The sequence below is a fragment of the Chelonia mydas genome, chromosome 6, assembly GCF_015237465.2.
Source record: "Chelonia mydas isolate rCheMyd1 chromosome 6, rCheMyd1.pri.v2, whole genome shotgun sequence".
NCBI lineage: Eukaryota > Metazoa > Chordata > Testudines > Cheloniidae > Chelonia > Chelonia mydas.
In genome coordinates this window covers 4,283,833-4,301,254 of record NC_051246.2, presented here as the reverse complement: position 1 = coordinate 4,301,254, position 17,422 = coordinate 4,283,833, and the positions used below count along the sequence as shown (strand labels likewise).

The 17,422-nt window shown below is 63.7% G+C and overlaps 1 protein-coding gene across 1 annotated transcript in view; it reads left to right on the top strand.

The window, feature by feature from the left end:
• Window positions 1–17,196, top strand: part of LOC114019553 (RING finger protein 112) — a 60,055-nt gene extending 42,859 nt beyond the window's left edge. The window contains exons 22-24 of the mRNA XM_043548835.1: window positions 15,881–15,955; window positions 16,144–16,719; window positions 16,888–17,196. Of these exons, the coding sequence (XP_043404770.1) occupies window positions 15,881–15,955; window positions 16,144–16,632 (564 nt within the window). The 3' untranslated portion in view covers window positions 16,633–16,719; window positions 16,888–17,196. The remainder of the gene's footprint in view (window positions 1–15,880; window positions 15,956–16,143; window positions 16,720–16,887) is intronic.
• The last annotated feature ends 226 nt before the right edge of the window (window positions 17,197–17,422 follow it).

Here is a 17,422-nt window from a genome sequence, read left to right as displayed (position 1 = left end):
CTCACGGGCTGGCGGGGGGGGGGTCTCTCCAGCGATGCAGAGATGCTGACAGAGTGCCAGAGGTCATAGGGGATAACCAGCGGACATGAGCCCCCTGTGTAACACTGTGGCCAAAGGAGAGGAACAGCTAGTCGGACCAAAGGGATTATTTTCCCCCTGGATTTGGCCCTGGTGCAACTGCTGCTGGAATCCTGGGTCCAGTTCTGGTACCCTCAGTTGAAGAAGGACGCGAATATATAGGAGAGGGGTCAGAGAAGAGCCACGCAAATGATTAAAGGCTTAGAAAATGTGGCCTGAAGTGAGAGACTCCAGGAGTTCAAGCTGTTTAGCTTAACAAAGAGAAGCCCCAGAGGTGAATTGATCCCAGTCTAGAAGCACCTACATGGGGATCAAATATGTAATAATGGGCTCTTCAGTCTAGCAGAGAAAGCTCTAACATAATCCAATGGCTGGAAGTTGAAGCTGGACACATTCAGCCTGGAACAAAGATGTCCATGTTTACCAGGGAGGGGAATTGACCATGGGAACAATGTACCAAGGAGCGCGGTGGATTCTCTGTTGAGGCGGATGTGTTTCTAGGAGATCTGCTCTCGTTCAAACAGGAATTAACTGGGGGTGGTTCTCTGGCCTGTGGTACCCAGGAGCTCAGCCTTCTTCCCTCCTGGCCTGAGAATCTACCAATGTCCGCCATGACTTCTTGCAATCTGTCTTCTCGCTCTGGTGCCACCCAGGGGACAGGAATACAACGTGGGCAGGTAAACTGAGTCGGGCAGCTTGTTCATAGAAATATTCCCACATTCTCCCTCCCCCACCCCGGACTCCTGCTGTCAGGAACTGGCACACAGGGCTAGAGCTCAGCCATAATCAGAGCCCTTCTGCTCCTGGGTGCCAGTTCTCACCCCTTGGGTGCCCCCTCTCAATGAGCTCCAGAGGGATGGAGCGACTCCGGGAGGACGTCACCTGTTCCATCTGCCTGGATGACCCTTCGCCATCGAATGCAGCCACAACTTCCGCTGGGGCTGCTTTGCGGCTCACTGGCGCAGGGTCTCGGCCTGGGGGTCCCAGTGCCCCGAATGCCGGGCTCCCAGCAGGGAGAGATGGAACTGGTGAGAGCAGACAGGCCGGATCAGAGAGAGGGGCCTTGTCCATGTAGGGGCACAGGCTCCCACTGGCCCCAGGATGGGGACTGGCTGGATCGGGGGGTGGGAATGGTACACGGGGCCTTTCCTCTCTAGGGCATGCCAGCACCAGTACAGCCCCATGGCAGGGGACTGGGTGGCTCAGGGGTGGGGTCCCAGCTCTGACCCTGCTCTCTCCCTGCAGCGGGGAGCTCAGCCAGAGCCGGGCCGCCCGGTGCAGCTGGTGCGTCTGGACGAGGGAGGGAACTTGACCCTGGACGAGGAGGTCCTGAGCCGCTGCCTGGAGCAGGGTGAGGTGGGAAACTCCCCCGTCTGCCTGGTGTCCATCACCGGGGAACGTCGCCGGGGAAAATCCTTCCTGATGAACTGCCTGCTGCGCCGGCTCCGGAGCCCGGTGAGGGGGGACGGGATCCCCAGCTATGGCCCCGCCCCCTGAACCACAGACCCCGCCCACCCCAGGCAGGGCCCCGTCCCCCTCCACCATACGCCTTGCCCCCTACAGCAAAGGTCCCCTCTCCCCAGCCAGGATCTTCCCCCTGTACCAGGCCCAGGGCAGAGGAACTGAGGCCCCACCCTCCAACCATGCCCCCCCACCAAGCAACATAGGCCCCACCCTCCAGCCATGGCCCCTCCCCCTGCAGCACGGGCCCCATGCCCTCCCCATGTATCACCGGACCCACTTTCCAGCCGTACCCTCGCTCCCAGACCGCTGGGACTCCACCCCCTCCCCCAGCGTCCCAACCCTTGCTCCCTCAGGACCCCAGACCCAAACCCCGTTCCCTCCTGACCTTGCCCTGGTCTCCCCCTACAGGAGGCTGTGGATGCGTCATGGATGGACCGAGAAGACGAGGTCCTGGGGGGGTTTGAGTGTTGTAATGGGATAGAGACCGTGACGAAGGGGGTATGGATGTGGGACCAGCCCCTCTGGGTCCAGGACCAAGGGAGGAGGGTGAGTGGGGCAGGGGGGCAGGCAGGGGGATGGGGAATGGGGCAGTAGGGGCGGGGAACGAGGGTGGTGTGGGGGGAAGATTCTAAGGGAGCAGGGGGGCTGGAATAGTGGGGGAGGGGGGAATGGGGGTGTCTGGGGGGCAAACTCCAGTGTGGAGGTAGGGGGACTGGAGGGCTGGAGGAGGCGGGACGGAGCAGTGGGTGGGGGGAGAGAAATGGGCAGATGGGGGCAAGGTCCCAGCCCTGGGGCTCCCTACAGACACACTGGGGTGGGGTTGGGGGTGGGGGCTGTTCACAGCTTGATCATCCTCCCCCAGAGCCTGTCCCCAGCCAGCGTGCCCAGGCCAGGCCCCAGGGAGCCGGGCAGCGGAGGAGCCGGGGCTGGGCAGGGGCAAGGGTGGCGTTAGCACAGGACGCCCGTCGCGGTGGCCGGTGGATCTGTCTGTGTGTCTGTCCCTGCAGGTGGCCGTGTTCCTGGTGGACACCGAGGGCTGCCTGGACGTGCAGCGCGGCATGGAGACCAGCATCAAGCTCTCCGTGTTCAGCATAATGCTCAGCTCCTACTGGGTGGGGGCACCATGCTGTGGGGAGTTGGCACAGGGCTCAGCAGGGGGAGCTGGGGAGCAGGGAGTGGGCGGGGGCTCAGCAGGGGGTGTTGGGGAGCAGGGAGTGGGCGGGGGCTCAGCAGGGGGATGTGGGGAGCAGGGAGTGGGCGGGGGCTCAGCAGGGGGATGTGGGGAGCAGGGAGTGGGCGGGGACTCAGCAGGGGGATCTGGGGAGCAGGGAGTGGGCGGGGGCTCAGCAGGGGGTGCTGGGGAGCAGGGAGTGGGCGGGGGCTCAGCAGGGGGATCTGGGGAGCAGGGAGTGGGCGGGGGCTCAGCAGGGGGTGCTGGGCAGCAGGGAGTGGGCGGGGGCTCAGCAGGGGGTGCTGGGGAGCAGGGAGTGGGCGGGGGCTCAGCAGGGGGTGCTGGGGAGCAGGGAGTGGGCGGGGATCAGCAGGGGGCGCTGGGGAGCAGGGAGTGGGCGGGGGCTCAGCAGGGGCGCTGGGGAGCAGGGAGCGGTCGGGGGCTCGGCAGGGGGAGCTCGGGAGCAGGGAGCGGGCGGGGGCTCGGCAGGGGGTGCTGGGGAGCAGGGAGTGGGCGGGGGCTCAGCAGGGGGTGCTGGGGAGCAGGGAGTGGGCGGGGGCTCAGCAGGGGGATCTGGGGAGCAGGGAGTGGGCGGGGGCTCAGCAGGGGGATCTGGGGAGCAGGGAGTGGGCGGGGGCTCAGCAGGGGGTGCTGGGCAGCAGGGAGTGGGCGGGGGCTCAGCAGGGGGTGCTGGGGAGCAGGGAGTGGGCGGGGGCTCAGCAGGGGGTGCTGGGGAGCAGGGAGTGGGCGGGGATCAGCAGGGGGCGCTGGGGAGCAGGGAGTGGGCGGGGGCTCAGCAGGGGGTGCTGGGGAGCAGGGAGCGGGCGGGGGCTCAGCAGGGGGAGCTCGGGAGCAGGGAGTGGGCGGGGGCTCGGCAGGGGGTGCTGGGGAGCAGGGAGTGGGCGGGGGCTCGGCAGGGGGCGCTGGGGAGCAGGGAGTGGGCGGGGGCTCAGCAGGGGGTGTTGGGGAGCAGGGAGTGGGCAGGGACTCAGCAGGGGGTGTTGGGGAGCAGGGAGTGGGCGGGGGCTCAGTAGGGGGCGTTGGGGAGAAGGGAGTGGGCGGGGGCTCAGTAGGGGGTGCTGGGGAGCAGGGAGTGGGCGGGGGCTCAGCAGGGGGTGCTGGGGAGCAGGGAGTGGGCAGAGGGCTCAGTAGGGGGAGCTGGGGAGCAGGGAGCGGGCGGGGGCTCAGCAGGGGGTGCTGGGGAGCAGGGAGCGGGCGGGGGCTCAGCAGGGGGCGCTGGGGAGCAGGGAGTGGGCGGGGGCTCAGCAGGGGGCGCTGGGGAGCAGGGAGTGGGCGGGGGCTCAGCAGGGGGCGCTGGGGAGCAGGGAGTGGGCGGGGGCTCAGCAGGGGGCGTTGGGGAGCAGAGAGTGGGCGGGGGCTCAGCAGGGGGCGTTGGGGAGCAGGGAGTGGGCGGGGGCTCAGCAGGGGGCGCTGGGGAGCAGGGAGTGGGCGGGGGCTCAGTAGGGGGTGCTGGGGAGCAGGGAGTGGGCGGGGATCAGCAGGGGGTGCTGGGGAGCAGGGAGTGGGCAGAGGGCTCAGTAGGGGGAGCTGGGGAGCAGGGAGTGGGCGGGGGCTCAGTAGGGGGCGCTGGGGAGCAGGGAGTGGGCGGGGGCTCAGCAGGGGGAGCTGGGGAGCAGGGAGTGGGCGGGGGCTCAGCAGGGGGTGCTGGGGAGCAGGGAGTGGGCGGGGGCTCAGCAGGGGGAGCTGGGGAGCAGGGAGTGGGCGGGGGCTCAGTAGGGGGCGCTGGGGAGCAGGGAGTGGGCGGGGGCTCAGTAGGGGGCGCTGGGGAGCAGGGAGTGGGTGGGGGCTCAGCAGGGGGCGCTGGGGAGCCGGGAGTTGGCACAGGGCTCAGCAGGGGGTGCTGGGGAGCAGGGAGTGGGCGGGGGCTCAGCAGGGGGTGCTGGGGAGCAGGGAGTGGGTGGGGGCTCAGCAGGGGGTGCTGGGGAGCAGGAAGTGGGCGGGGGCTCAGCAGGGGGTGCTGGGGAGCAGGGAGTGGGCGGGAGCTCAGAAGGGGGTGCTGGGGAGCAGGGAGTGGGCGGGGGCTCAGCAGGGGGTGCTGGGGAGCAGGGAGTGGGCGGGGGCTCAGTAGGGGGTGCTGGGGAGCAGGGAGTGGGCGGGGATCAGCAGGGGGTGCTGGGGAGCAGGGAGTGGGCAGAGGGCTCAGTAGGGGGAGCTGGGGAGCACGGAGTGGGCGGGGACTCAGCAGGGGGTGTTGGGGAGCAGGGAGTGGGCGGGGGCTCAGTAGGGGGTGTTGGGGAGCAGGGAGTGGGCGGGGGCTCAGCAGGGGGTGTTGGGGAGCAGGGAGTGGGCGGGGGCTCAGCAGGGGGAGCTGGGAGCAGGGAGTGGGCGGGGGCTCAGCAGGGGGCGCTGGGGAGCAGGGAGTGGGCGGGGGCTCAGTAGGGGGCGCTGGGGAGCAGGGAGTGGGCGGGGGCTCAGCAGGGGGTGCTGGGCAGCAGGGAGTGGGCGGGGGCTCAGCAGGGGGAGCTGGGAGCAGGGAGTGGGCGGTGGCTCAGTAGGGGGCGTTGGGGAGAAGGGAGTGGGCGGGGGCTCAGTAGGGGGTGCTGGGGAGCAGGGAGTGGGCGGGAATCAGCAGGGGGTGCTGGGGAGCAGGGAGTGGGCAGAGGGCTCAGTAGGGGGAGCTGGGGAGCAGGGAGTGGGCGGGGGCTCAGCAGGGGGCGCTGGGGAGCAGGGAGTGGGCGGGGGCTCGGCAGGGGGTGCTGGGGAGCAGGGAGTGGGCGGGGGCTCAGCAGGGGGAGCTGGGAGCAGGGAGTGGGCGGGGGCTCAGTAGGGGGCGTTGGGGAGCAGGGAGTGGGCGGGGGCTCAGTAGGGGGTGCTGGGGAGCAGGGAGTGGGCGGGAATCAGCAGGGGGTGCTGGGGAGCAGGGAGTGGGCAGAGGGCTCAGTAGGGGGAGCTGGGGAGCAGGGAGTGGGCGGGGGCTCAGCAGGGGGTGTTGGGGAGCAGGGAGTGGGCGGGGGCTCAGCAGGGGGTGCTGGGGAGCAGGGAGTGGGCGGGGGCTCAGCAGGGGGTGCTGGGGAGCAGGAAGTGGGCAGACGGCTCAGCAGGGGGTGTTGGGGAGCAGGGAGTGGGCGCGGGCTCAGTAGGGGGTGTTGGGGAGCAGGGAGTGGGCGGGGGCTCAGTAGGGGGCGCTGGGGAGCAGGGAGTGGGCGGGGGCTCAGTAGGGGGCGCTGGGGAGCAGGGAGTGGGCGGGGGCTCAGTAGGGGGTGCTGGGGAGCAGGGAGTGGGCGGGGGCTCAGCAGGGGGCGCTGGGGAGCAGGGAGTTGGCACAGGGCTCAGCAGGGGGCGCTGGGGAGCAGGGAGTGGGCGGGGGCTCAGCAGGGGGCGCTGGGGAGCAGGGAGTTGGCACAGGGCTCAGCAGGGGGCGCTGGGGAGCAGGGAGTGGGCGGGGGCTCAGCAGGGGGCGCTGGGGAGCAGGGAGTGGGCGGGGGCTCAGCAGGGGGCGCTGGGCAGCAGGGAGTGGGCGGGTGCTCAGCAGGGGGCGCTGGGGAGCAGGGAGTGGGCAGGGGGCTCAGCAGGGGGCGCTGGGGAGCAGGGAGTGGGCGGGGGCTCGGCAGGGGGCGCTGGGGAGCAGGGAGTGGGCGGGGGCTCGGCAGGGGGCGCTGGGGAGCAGGGAGAGGGCGGGGGCTCGGCAGGGGGCGCTGGGGAGCAGGGAGTGGGCGGGGGCTCGGCAGGGGGCGCTGGGGAGCAGGGAGTGGGCGGGGGCTCGGCAAGGGGCGCTGGGGAGCAGGGAGTGGGCGGGGGCTCGGCAGGGGGCGCTGGGGAGCAGGGAGTGGGCGGGGGCTCGGCAGGGGGCGCTGGGGAGAAGGGAGTGGGCGGGGGCTCAGTAGGGGGTGCTGGGGAGCAGGGAGTGGGCGGGAATCAGCAGGGGGTGCTGGGGAGCAGGGAGTGGGCAGAGGGCTCAGTAGGGGGAGCTGGGGAGCAGGGAGTGGGCGGGGGCTCAGCAGGGGGCGCTGGGGAGCAGGGAGTGGGCGGGGGCTCGGCAGGGGGTGCTGGGGAGCAGGGAGTGGGCGGGGGCTCAGCAGGGGGAGCTGGGAGCAGGGAGTGGGCGGGGGCTCAGTAGGGGGCGTTGGGGAGCAGGGAGTGGGCGGGGGCTCAGTAGGGGGTGCTGGGGAGCAGGGAGTGGGCGGGAATCAGCAGGGGGTGCTGGGGAGCAGGGAGTGGGCAGAGGGCTCAGTAGGGGGAGCTGGGGAGCAGGGAGTGGGCGGGGGCTCAGCAGGGGGTGTTGGGGAGCAGGGAGTGGGCGGGGGCTCAGCAGGGGGTGCTGGGGAGCAGGGAGTGGGCGGGGGCTCAGCAGGGGGTGCTGGGGAGCAGGAGGTGGGCAGACGGCTCAGCAGGGGGTGTTGGGGAGCAGGGAGTGGGCGCGGGCTCAGTAGGGGGTGTTGGGGAGCAGGGAGTGGGCGGGGGCTCAGTAGGGGGCGCTGGGGAGCAGGGAGTGGGCGGGGGCTCGGCAGGGGGCGCTGGGGAGCAGGGAGAGGGCGGGGGCTCGGCAGGGGGCGCTGGGGAGCAGGGAGTGGGCGGGGGCTCGGCAGGGGGCGCTGGGGAGCAGGGAGTGGGCGGGGGCTCGGCAAGGGGCGCTGGGGAGCAGGGAGTGGGCGGGGGCTCGGCAGGGGGCGCTGGGGAGCAGGGAGTGGGCGGGGGCTCGGCAGGGGGCGCTGGGGAGCAGGGAGTGGGCGGGGGCTCGGCAGGGGGCGCTGGGGAGCAGGGAGTGGGCGGGGGCTCGGCAGGGGGCGCTGGGGAGCAGGGAGTGGGCGGGGGCTCGGCAGGGGGAGCTGGGGAGCAGGGAGTGGGCGGGGGCTCGGCAGGGGGAGCTGGGGAGCAGGGAGTGGGCGGGGGCTCGGCAGGGGGTGCTGGGGAGCAGGGAGTGGGCGGGGGCTCAGGAGGGGGAGCTGGGAGCAGGGAGTGGGCGGGGGCTCGGCAGGGGGAGCTGGGAGCAGGGAGTGGGCGGGGGCTCGGCAGGGGGTGCTGGGGAGCAGGGAGTGGGCGGGGGCTCGGCAGGGGGTGCTGGGGAGCAGGGAGTGGGCGGGGGCTCGGCAGGGGGTGCTGGGGAGCAGGGAGTGGGCGGGGGCTCGGCAGGGGGTGCTGGGGAGCAGGGAGTGGGCGGGGGCTCGGCAGGGGGAGCTGGGGAGCAGGGAGAGGGCGGGGGCTCGGCAGGGGGTGCTGGGGAGCAGGGAGTGGGCGGGGGCTCGGCAGGGGGTGCTGGGGAGCAGGGAGTGGGCGGGGGCTCGGCAGGGGGTGCTGGGGAGCAGGGAGTGGGCGGGGGCTCGGCAGGGGGTGCTGGGGAGCAGGGAGTGGGCGGGGGCTCGGCAGGGGGAGCTGGGGAGCAGGGAGTGGGCGGGGGCTCGGCAGTGGGAGCTGGGGAGCAGGGAGTGGGCGGGGGCTCGGCAGGGGGTGCTGGGGAGCAGGGAGTGGGCGGGGGCTCGGCAGGGGGTGCTGGGGAGCAGGGAGTGGGCGGGGGCTCAGGAGGGGGAGCTGGGAGCAGGGAGTGGGCGGGGGCTCGGCAGGGGGAGCTGGGGAGCAGGGAGTGGGCGGGGGCTCGGCAGGGGGTGCTGGGGAGCAGGGAGTGGGCGGGGGCTCAGGAGGGGGAGCTGGGAGCAGGGAGTGGGCGGGGGCTCGGCAGGGGGAGCTGGGGAGCAGGGAGAGGGCGGGGGCTCGGCAGGGGGTGCTGGGGAGCAGGGAGTGGGCGGGGGCTCGGCAGGGGGAGCTGGGGAGCAGGGAGAGGGCGGGGGCTCGGCAGGGGGAGCTGGGGAGCAGGGAGAGGGCGGGGGCTCGGCAGGGGGTGCTGGGGAGCAGGGAGTGGGCGGGGGCTCGGCAGGGGGTGCTGGGGAGCAGGGAGTGGGCGGGGGCTCGGCAGGGGGAGCTGGGGAGCAGGGAGAGGGCGGGGGCTCGGCAGGGGGTGCTGGGGAGCAGGGAGTGGGCGGGGGCTCGGCAGGGGGTGCTGGGGAGCAGGGAGTGGGCGGGGGCTCGGCAGGGGGTGCTGGGGAGCAGGGAGTGGGCGGGGGCTCGGCAGGGGGAGCTGGGGAGCAGGGAGTGGGCGGGGGCTCGGCAGGGGGAGCTGGGGAGCAGGGAGTGGGCGGGGGCTCGGCAGGGGGTGCTGGGGAGCAGGGAGTGGGCGGGGGCTCGGCAGGGGGTGCTGGGGAGCAGGGAGTGGGCGGGGGCTCTGCAGGGGGAGCTGGGGAGCAGGGAGTGGGCGGGGGCTCGGCAGGGGGAGCTGGGGAGCAGGGAGTGGGCGGGGGCTCAGGAGGGGGTGCTGGGGAGCAGGGAGTGGGCGGGGGCTCAGGAGGGGGTGCTGGGGAGCAGGGAGTGGGCGGGGGCTTAGCAGGGGGTGCTGGGGAGCAGGGAGTGGGCGGGGGCTCAGGAGGGGGAGCTGGGAGCAGGGAGTGGGCGGGGGCTCAGCAGGGGGTGCTGGGGAGCAGGGATTGGGCGGGGGCTCAGCAGGGGGTGCTGGGGAGCAGGGAGTGGGCGGGGGCTCAGCAGGGGGTGCTGGGGAGCAGGGAGTGGGCGGGGGCTCTGTAGGGGGTGTTGGGGAGCAGGGAGTGGGCGGACGCTAAGGAGATCACATTGTGTACACGCAGTGGGGGGGCTCGGCAGGGGGCGCTCACCTTTTCTTCTGATTATCTTTCTAGATTTTTAACATTTCCAGCACGTTTAAGCAGACGGAGGCAGATTATTTGGAGGTGGGTGGGGCAGGGGATACACACAGCTCTTGTGACATGGACCTCTCAGCCATGTCCCCGCTGGGGAGGACCCAGGAGTCCTGGTGGTGTGAGGATTGGGGGCGGGGCAGTCTCGAGGCTTTGGGACTGTTATTGAGAGTTAGAAACTCCCAGAGACCTCCCCCTAGGCCGAGGTTTGGAGGCAGTGAGTCTGAACAGTAATACGGAACAGTAATTAATAAAATATTAGCCATTGTCGTGTTTCTGGTTAATTCCCATTATCTGGCAGCTGTTATTTCTTCGCCCCGTGAGCTCTTGGAGGCTGGTTATTGCTGGGGCTGCGTGTCTGTCTTGGAGGTTGCAGAAGTCACAGAGTCCGTGACTTTCCATGACCTCCATGACTTCTGCAGCAGCCAGCGTCGCTGACCCCGGGGCGGCTGGAGCTACGGCTGGTGGGCTGCCCTGGGGACGGCCCGAGCAGCAGCCGATGGGGGCGGACCCCGGGGACCCCACAGAGCAGCAGTGCTCTGGAGGGCCCCCCAGGTAAGATTTAGTCAGGGGTATTTATAGTGAAGGTCACGGACAGGTCACAGGTTCGGATTTTTTGTTTATTGCCCGGGACCTGTCCATGACCTTTACTAAAAATACCCATAACTAAATCAAAGCCTTATTAATCACAGCGGAGTGCTGGCCTGGTGGAGAAGAGATTTTTGTGTCCTGGTTGACTCTCCTAGTGATCTGACATGCGCCTGCACACTCAGGATGCCTGGAGGGTCTGGGAGCCTCATGGCAGCATGTGGTGGGTTTGGTGACCCAGAGCCGGGACCAGTGGAGCACGGGGTTGCCCAGGTAGAGCCCCCCCCCCCCCCCGATAAATCAGCATTTCTCACAACTGACCCATTCTATCGGGGCTTTTTGGTGGGGTCAGCACGTGCCCAGCCAGACTGTTGCATTCAGCCAAGACAGGACCAATAGAGTTAAGGGAAACGGCCACCCAACCATACCTCCGCCCTCTGGGACCGATGCTCCAGTACGCCCAAGGGACCCAGACCAGCCCTCTGCCTTTGACCTGTATGGAGCAGGAGCCACCTGCACCTGCCCTGTGCCCAGACACTGAGCCTGGGTGGGCAGGAGCCAGCCCTGGGCAACCCGCGTCGCTCTGCATTGGGCTCCTTCCCACAGATGCCTGGCATGTCCTGTGAAATTTGAGAATTGATCAGATGTGGTCTCAAAAAGTTATCACGATACAGACAGACACAGAGAAATTCCATTGAGTTGTGTGTTAGGCCTTTTACTTCGCTCAGCCAATCTATACCGTCTATAATTGGTTATTATAAGGTCATTAATAGCTGCCAGTTATTGGTTATTTGTTCGTCACTATTGGCTGTCAGTTGTTCATTATTTAGTACCATTAGCCGTCAGTTGATTTGATAGTGACACTGAGGGAAATGCAAAATAAGTTTTGGAAATGGAGAACTGAGAAAATCAGAATGCTTTCATGCAAATTTCCACTTTCAAAGAACAGCCAAACGTTGGCGTTTCTTGGTTTTCTCTCTGCGTGTTTTTAGTTTCCACTCGTTTCTCAGGTTTCGGTCTTTGATTTTCAGTTTTCAGTTGTCAGTTCTCATTTATCGTGTTTTGGTGCATGGTTGTCAGTTTTGTGACTTTAGTTATCGCATTACGTATTTCATGTATTGGGTTTCGTTCTTTGATTTTAGTCTTCTCATTGGTTTGTGGATGTTCCTTATCAGTTGTCTGCTTTTGTTTATTCATCACAGAATTTCAGTATTTGTTTACTGGGCTTCACTTATTAGTGTCTCTGTGCTGATTATCGGCTTTTAATTTTTCTTCAAAAATTTGGGTAATTAAACTTTTTTTTTCAATTCTGCTATTCATTTATTGCTTCTTTTCACTATTAGTTTTCTGCCTTAGATTATTCATTTTCTAACTTTGACTTAGTTTTGTGACCTTGATGGCTGGTTTTCATACTTCAAATACTGGTTTTCTGTTTTGGCTATTGGTTGACATCATTTACTACTTTACTGGCTTTGATCACTGAACTCCTGCATTCAGTTGTTGTTTTTCTGATACTGATTATTGGATTTCTGTCTTTGACTTTTGGTTTTTTGACTTTGATATCTGGTTTTCTGACATCCACTGCTGACTTTGACTCTTTGACTATTGGTTATCTTGGCTCCAAATACTTTTTTTTAATCGTTTTCAGACATTGATTTCAGATCTTATTATAATTCCTGGTTTTCTGACAATTATTAGTTTGCTAATTTTGCTAAGTGATTTATTTCTTTCATTACTTTTCTGGTTTCAGTGACTGGTTTTCTGATTTCAATGACTAATTTTCTGCTTTTGATTCTTTCTCTTTTTACTTTGCTTATTGGCTTGCTGAGTTTGATTATTGGCTTTCTGTGTATTCGACGACTGCTTTTCTAGAACCAGCTATTGTTTTTTCTGAGTTCAGTTATTGCTTTGATACCTGTGATTACTGATGTTGAATTATTGTGCTTGAAATTTTGTTTTCTCTCTTCCTTTTATCAGTTTTCTTTCTTCAATGATCAGTTTTCACTTAACATTGTTCAGGTTTTGGTTAGTTTCAGTGGCATTTTTTTCACTCATTTATTTTGGGCCACTAATCTAGGTTGGTCACTTTTAGTCACCTGTGGGGAGATGTTTTGCTCAAAATGGAAACCATTTTCTTTGTCTCGCTCTCTCTGCATCTCAGATCTTTCTTGATGTTGCAAATGGGGTTGGAAGGACCTGCAATCTGCTCCCAATTCAGGTGAGTCCTCGTTTCCCACCCTTCCAGATGTAGTGGTACAATGCTGGTTCCCCTCCCATCACCCAATCTTATTCTTACAAGTCACTGTCTCTATTGCCAGAATCGCCATGCTAGACCAGGCCCCTGTTGTGCCAGGCGCTGGACAAACCCAGAGAAACAGCCAGTCCCTGCCCCCATTATTCTCCCTCCACGCCCATGTCATGCCCAGGGTCTCAGTGTCGGTGGCTGGGTTGGACGGCAGCCTCCAGCTCTGGTCTCCTCTCTGTGCCCCCAGCCCCAGCATGACCCTTCTCCTGTGCTCTCTCTTGCAGCGCCTGGACCTCTTGGTGCGAGATTGGCAGCTCTCTGGATCCTATGGCGCGGACGGGGGGCAGGGGTATCTCGGAGTCATCACACAGGTAATGACCAGAGCTGGACACCATGTTTGTTCATGGAAAGAGCAAACTCCGGCTTTCGGGCAGAGCTGAACGCTTCCATGGCGGGTCTGGTTTCTTGCTAATGGCAGCAAATGTCGCTTTGACTCCCTCAGAAGCTGGCCTCTGCTGAACAGCCCCTGGTGTTGGAAGGCCTGAGGGCGAGCGGCACCCGGTGCTACCTGCTGCCCCACCCCGGCACTAGATTTACCAGCAGCAGGGCAGGGGCGCCAGGCGGTAAGAGACCCCCATCTTCTCCTGTCTTGCCCCCTGCACTACTCCCCCAGTCCCCACCCCACTCCTGCACTGCCCCCACCCCAAAATCCCAGTGACCAGATCACCCACCCTTGGCTTACAATGGACTGTCCCCACTGCACAGAGGTGCTCACTGGGTCATGGCATCTGTGCAGGAGGGGAGGGGGACCTGAGGGGACACTGTTTTGCCCTGGGCTCCTGGAGGGATGCTGCTGGTTCCTCCCTTTGAGGCCTTCAGGTCTCCCCCTGCATCACCCAGGGGAGACTGCTCACTCCCCCACATTGCAGCTTCTCAGCCCCCGCATCACTGCTCCCCCATTTTCCCCCAGGCAGTGTGGGGGAGGAGTCCTAAACAACTGTTGCCCAGAGATGGGATCTCATTTCCTGTTTCACTAACCAGCTCCCACATCCCCCATTTAACTTGTGGCCTATCCTGGACGCCTGGGACCCTCCCGGATGCCTGGGTCCTTTTTCCCCCTTCAGACATGGAGGAGAATTTCCGGCAGTCCCTGTGCGAATACGTCACCAGCGTGGTGCATTCAGCAGGGACACACGTCCGGACGGATGGAGCTGGGCAGGTGCTGACCGGGGCTCAGCTGTCTGCCAAGATCAAGGTGTGAGAGTGGGGTCTGCTAAAGGGGAGGGGGGCTTGGATGGGAGGCAGCAAAAGTGACAAGGAGGTGGGCGGGGACTCTGCAGGGGCACTGTACTGCAGGGTATGGGGTGGGGGGGGAGTAGGGGGCTCTTTGCTGCAGGGATCGGGTGGGGGTCAGTATGGGGCTCTGTGCTGCAGGGAATGGGTGGGGGTCAGCAGAGAGCTAACCAAGGAGTGGGCTGAGCTGTCCCTCATCTCAGTTCCCCCGGGCGTTATTCCCCGCAGGGCGTCTCCCGATACTTGAGGACCAAACACTATGACTTCTCCTCCCCTGTGAAGGTACCGGGTCACCCCTCTCCCCGCCTCTCTCTTTCCTGCCTGGATATGGGGGGTGGGAGCTGGTTCTGTTAACCCCGACCCCACCTCCTCCTGCCATTGGTCAATCGCACTAGGCCAGAAGGGGGCACCACAACAGCTCCCCCAAATGTCCTGATTAGGGCTCCCCAGCCCCCAAGCGATAAGGAGACCCCAGGGATCCTGGCCGGAGAACCAGCCCCCTCCACTGCGGTAGCGGTAATCTGGCCATGGCGGTGGGGTCACTGGGGGGGCGGCACCCTGGCTCTGGGGGAATGGGGGGCCAGTGGGGCTGTGACAGGAGTGAGCAGGGCCCTGGAAGAATGGGGAGAAGGTGATGAGTGGGGGAGAAGGGGGGCTTCCTGTTCAGAGATGGTCCCGTCCCAACACCCGCCCTGTCCCCCCATCTCCCCCCACAGATGGCCGAGTCATTTGCAGTGATGAGACGGGAGTTAAACAACAGAGCAGTACAAACTGCCAGGCAGGAATATGAACAATTTCGAGAGAAGCAGGTGAGCGCAGAGGGGCTGTGGGTCGGGGATAAGGGGCACCGGCAGAGCTGCGGGGAGCAGGGCTCGGCTAGCAGGGGGCTGCGGGTGGGGGCTGAGGGGGCTGCGGGTGTGTGAGGCGGCGGCGCCCCCTGTGGCTGGGTAACGCTCGTGCCTGTCCCGAATGGCCGATCTCTCCCCGCTCCCGGCAGGACCGTGACCACCAGAGCAGGAGCAGCTGCCTGAGGGTGAGCCCCCTGGAGATGCAGCATCACCTGGAGGGGAAACGCCAGGAGCTGCTGGAGCGCTGCCCGGGGGAGCTGTGGGGTGAGGACCCCCAGAAACAGGCTGCCCTGGAGAAGCTGAAGCAGGAGCTGGACGAGCAGACGACCCCGTTCCTGTCAACCTACATGGAGCGCTTTCAAGTGAAGAAGGCCGAGTGGTTGGGCCTGGCCGTGGGGTGGGGCAGGGGGACGTCCTGGCCGTGGGGAGCGCGGGTATCAGGGCGGGTGAGGGTGCGGGTATAGCTGTGGCTGTGATGGCGGTGGAGGAAGCAGTAGCCATTGGGGTTGGGGTTGGGGTGGGGGGTTTGGCCGGATCAGGGGGGCTGTGGGCAGCTGGCTGGGGGCTGGGTTTGGACGGAAGACAGCCCAGAATATGACAGGCACCAGCCTCCCAGGGCCGGGGGGCGAGTGGGAGAGCGGGGCAGGATGTTCTGATCAGGAGACCCTGCTGCGGGGGGGGGGACATAGTGGGAAGGAACCATCACACCCCACCCTGAGACTGTCCCAGCCCTCAGCACTGGGAACCTCTGTATGCAAGGGGATGGATGGATAGGGGAGGATGAGGATAGATAGATGAAAACATCTTACAATTGGTAGCTAGATTTCAAGAGGACACAGCTTGACTGATTTACAGCGGGGTCACGGAGATCAGAATCCAGCCCTGACCCCATCGACGTGAGTCGATAAATAACCCTGCCCTGAATCCTGTGCTCCGAGCCGGCTCTTGCATCCCTCAGTCACAAGTTTCATTGTTTTTCATTTTCAACAAGTGGGAGAAAAATTGATTCTCATATTTTGCGGGTTTTTTAAAATATTTTCTCTTCCCCTGATAGAGTGTGTGTGTAGAGGGGACAATTTCGGGGTGATTTCCCCTCATTTCCCCACTGATTTGAAAACAATACAAAGGGGTGAGGGAGGTTAGAAACCCCCCAAATCCAAATCCACCTGTTTTCTGTTCATTCTCACCCCAGGTCCACCTGCCATTGGCCTATCGCACTAGGCCAGGAGGGGGCACCACAACAGGTCCCCCAAAGTCCTGATCGGGGCTCCCTGCCCCCAACCCCTGGGTCATAAGGGGACCCGCCAGGGATCGAGCTGGAGAACCAGCCCTATCCACTGGGGTAGTGACAATGTGGCCATGGCTGTCCCCTAGCTCTGGGGAAATGTGGGGAGTTGGGGGGCCAGTGGGAAGGCGACCACAGCGAGCAGGGTCCTGTAGGAATGGGGAGAAGGTGGTGAGTGCGGGGGAGGGGGGCTCTGAGTTCAGAGATGGTCCCATCCCAACCACCGCCCTGTCCCCTCTCCCCCCACAGAGGGCTGAGATGGAGGCAAACAGCAGAGCAGTAGAAGCCGCCAGGACGGAATATGAACAATTTGTGCAGGAGCAGGTGAGCGCAGAGGGGCTGTGGGTTGGGGATAAGGGGCACCGGCAGAGCTGGGGGGAGCAGGGCTGGGCTAGCAGGGGGCTGCGGGTCGGGGTGGAGGGGGCTGCGGGTGTGTGAGGCAGTGGCACCCAATGCGGCTGGATAACGCCAGTGTCCGTCCCTAATGTCTGATCTCTCCCCACTCCCGGCAGGACCGTGAGCACCGGAGCATGAGCAGCTGCCTGAGTGTGGAGCCTGAAGAGATGCAGCGTTGCCTGGAGGAGAAACGTGAGGAGCTGCAGGAGTGCTGCCGGGGGGAGCTGCGGGGCGAGGATCCCCAGAAACAGGCTGCCCTGAAGGGGCTGGAGCACGATCTGGACAAGCAGATAACCCAGTTCCTGTCAACCTACGGGGAGCGCTTTAAAAAGAATACCATATTGAAGGGCGTGTGCATCGTGGGGGGCAGCCTGGCTGTCGTGGGCGCAGCTGCCGGGGCGGGCATTGGTGTGGGCGTGGCTGCCGTTGTGGCGGCTGTGGGGGAAGGAGCGGCCATCGCGGTCGGGGCGGGGGGCGGTGGCCTGATTGGGGGAGGTGCGGGGGCCTGGTTAGGACAGAAGTTCGGCCGGAACAAGACAGGCAGAAACACTGCAGGGCAGGGCAGCTCAGATCGGGAACCCCTGACATCGCGGAGGGGGACATAGTGGGAAGGAGCCATCACACCCCAACCTGAGCAAGACTCTGTCCCAGCCCTCAGCACCGGGAACCTCTGTATGCAAGGAGATAGATAGGTAGATAGATAGATAGATAGAGGGGGTGTATGGGGATGGATGGATAGATAGGTATATAGAGGGGGTGTATGGGGATGGATAGATAGATAGATAGATAGAGGGGGTGTATGGAGATGGATAGATAGATAGATAGATAGAGGGGGTATATGGGGATGGATAGATAGATAGATAGAGGGGGTGTATGGGGATGGATAGATAGATAGATAGATAGAGGGGGTGTATGGGGATGGATAGATAGATTTATAGAATCAGACAGAAAGAACTTACACCAGGTAGCCAGATATCAAAAGGACACAGATCGATTGATTTACAGCGGGGTCACGGAGATCAGAATCCAGCCCTGACCCCATCGACGTCAGTCGATAAATAACCCTGCCCTGAATCCTGTGCTCTGAGCTGGCCCCTCCATTCCTCAGTCACAAATTTCATTGGTTTTCATTTTCAACACATGTGAGTAAAATTGATTCTCATATTTTGAATTTGGTGGTTGCTGTTTTTTTAACATTTTCTCCTCCCCTGAAGAAGTGTGTGTCGAGGGGACAATTTGGGAGAGGGTTTCCCTCATTTCCCCACTTATTTGAAAAATGGTATAAAGGGAGGAGAGAAGTTAGAAAACCCCCAAGTCCCCTTCTAACATTTTTCAGTTTATTCTCCCAATGAAAGCTACATTTTCCCACCAAAAAGGCACATCAAAAACAACAGT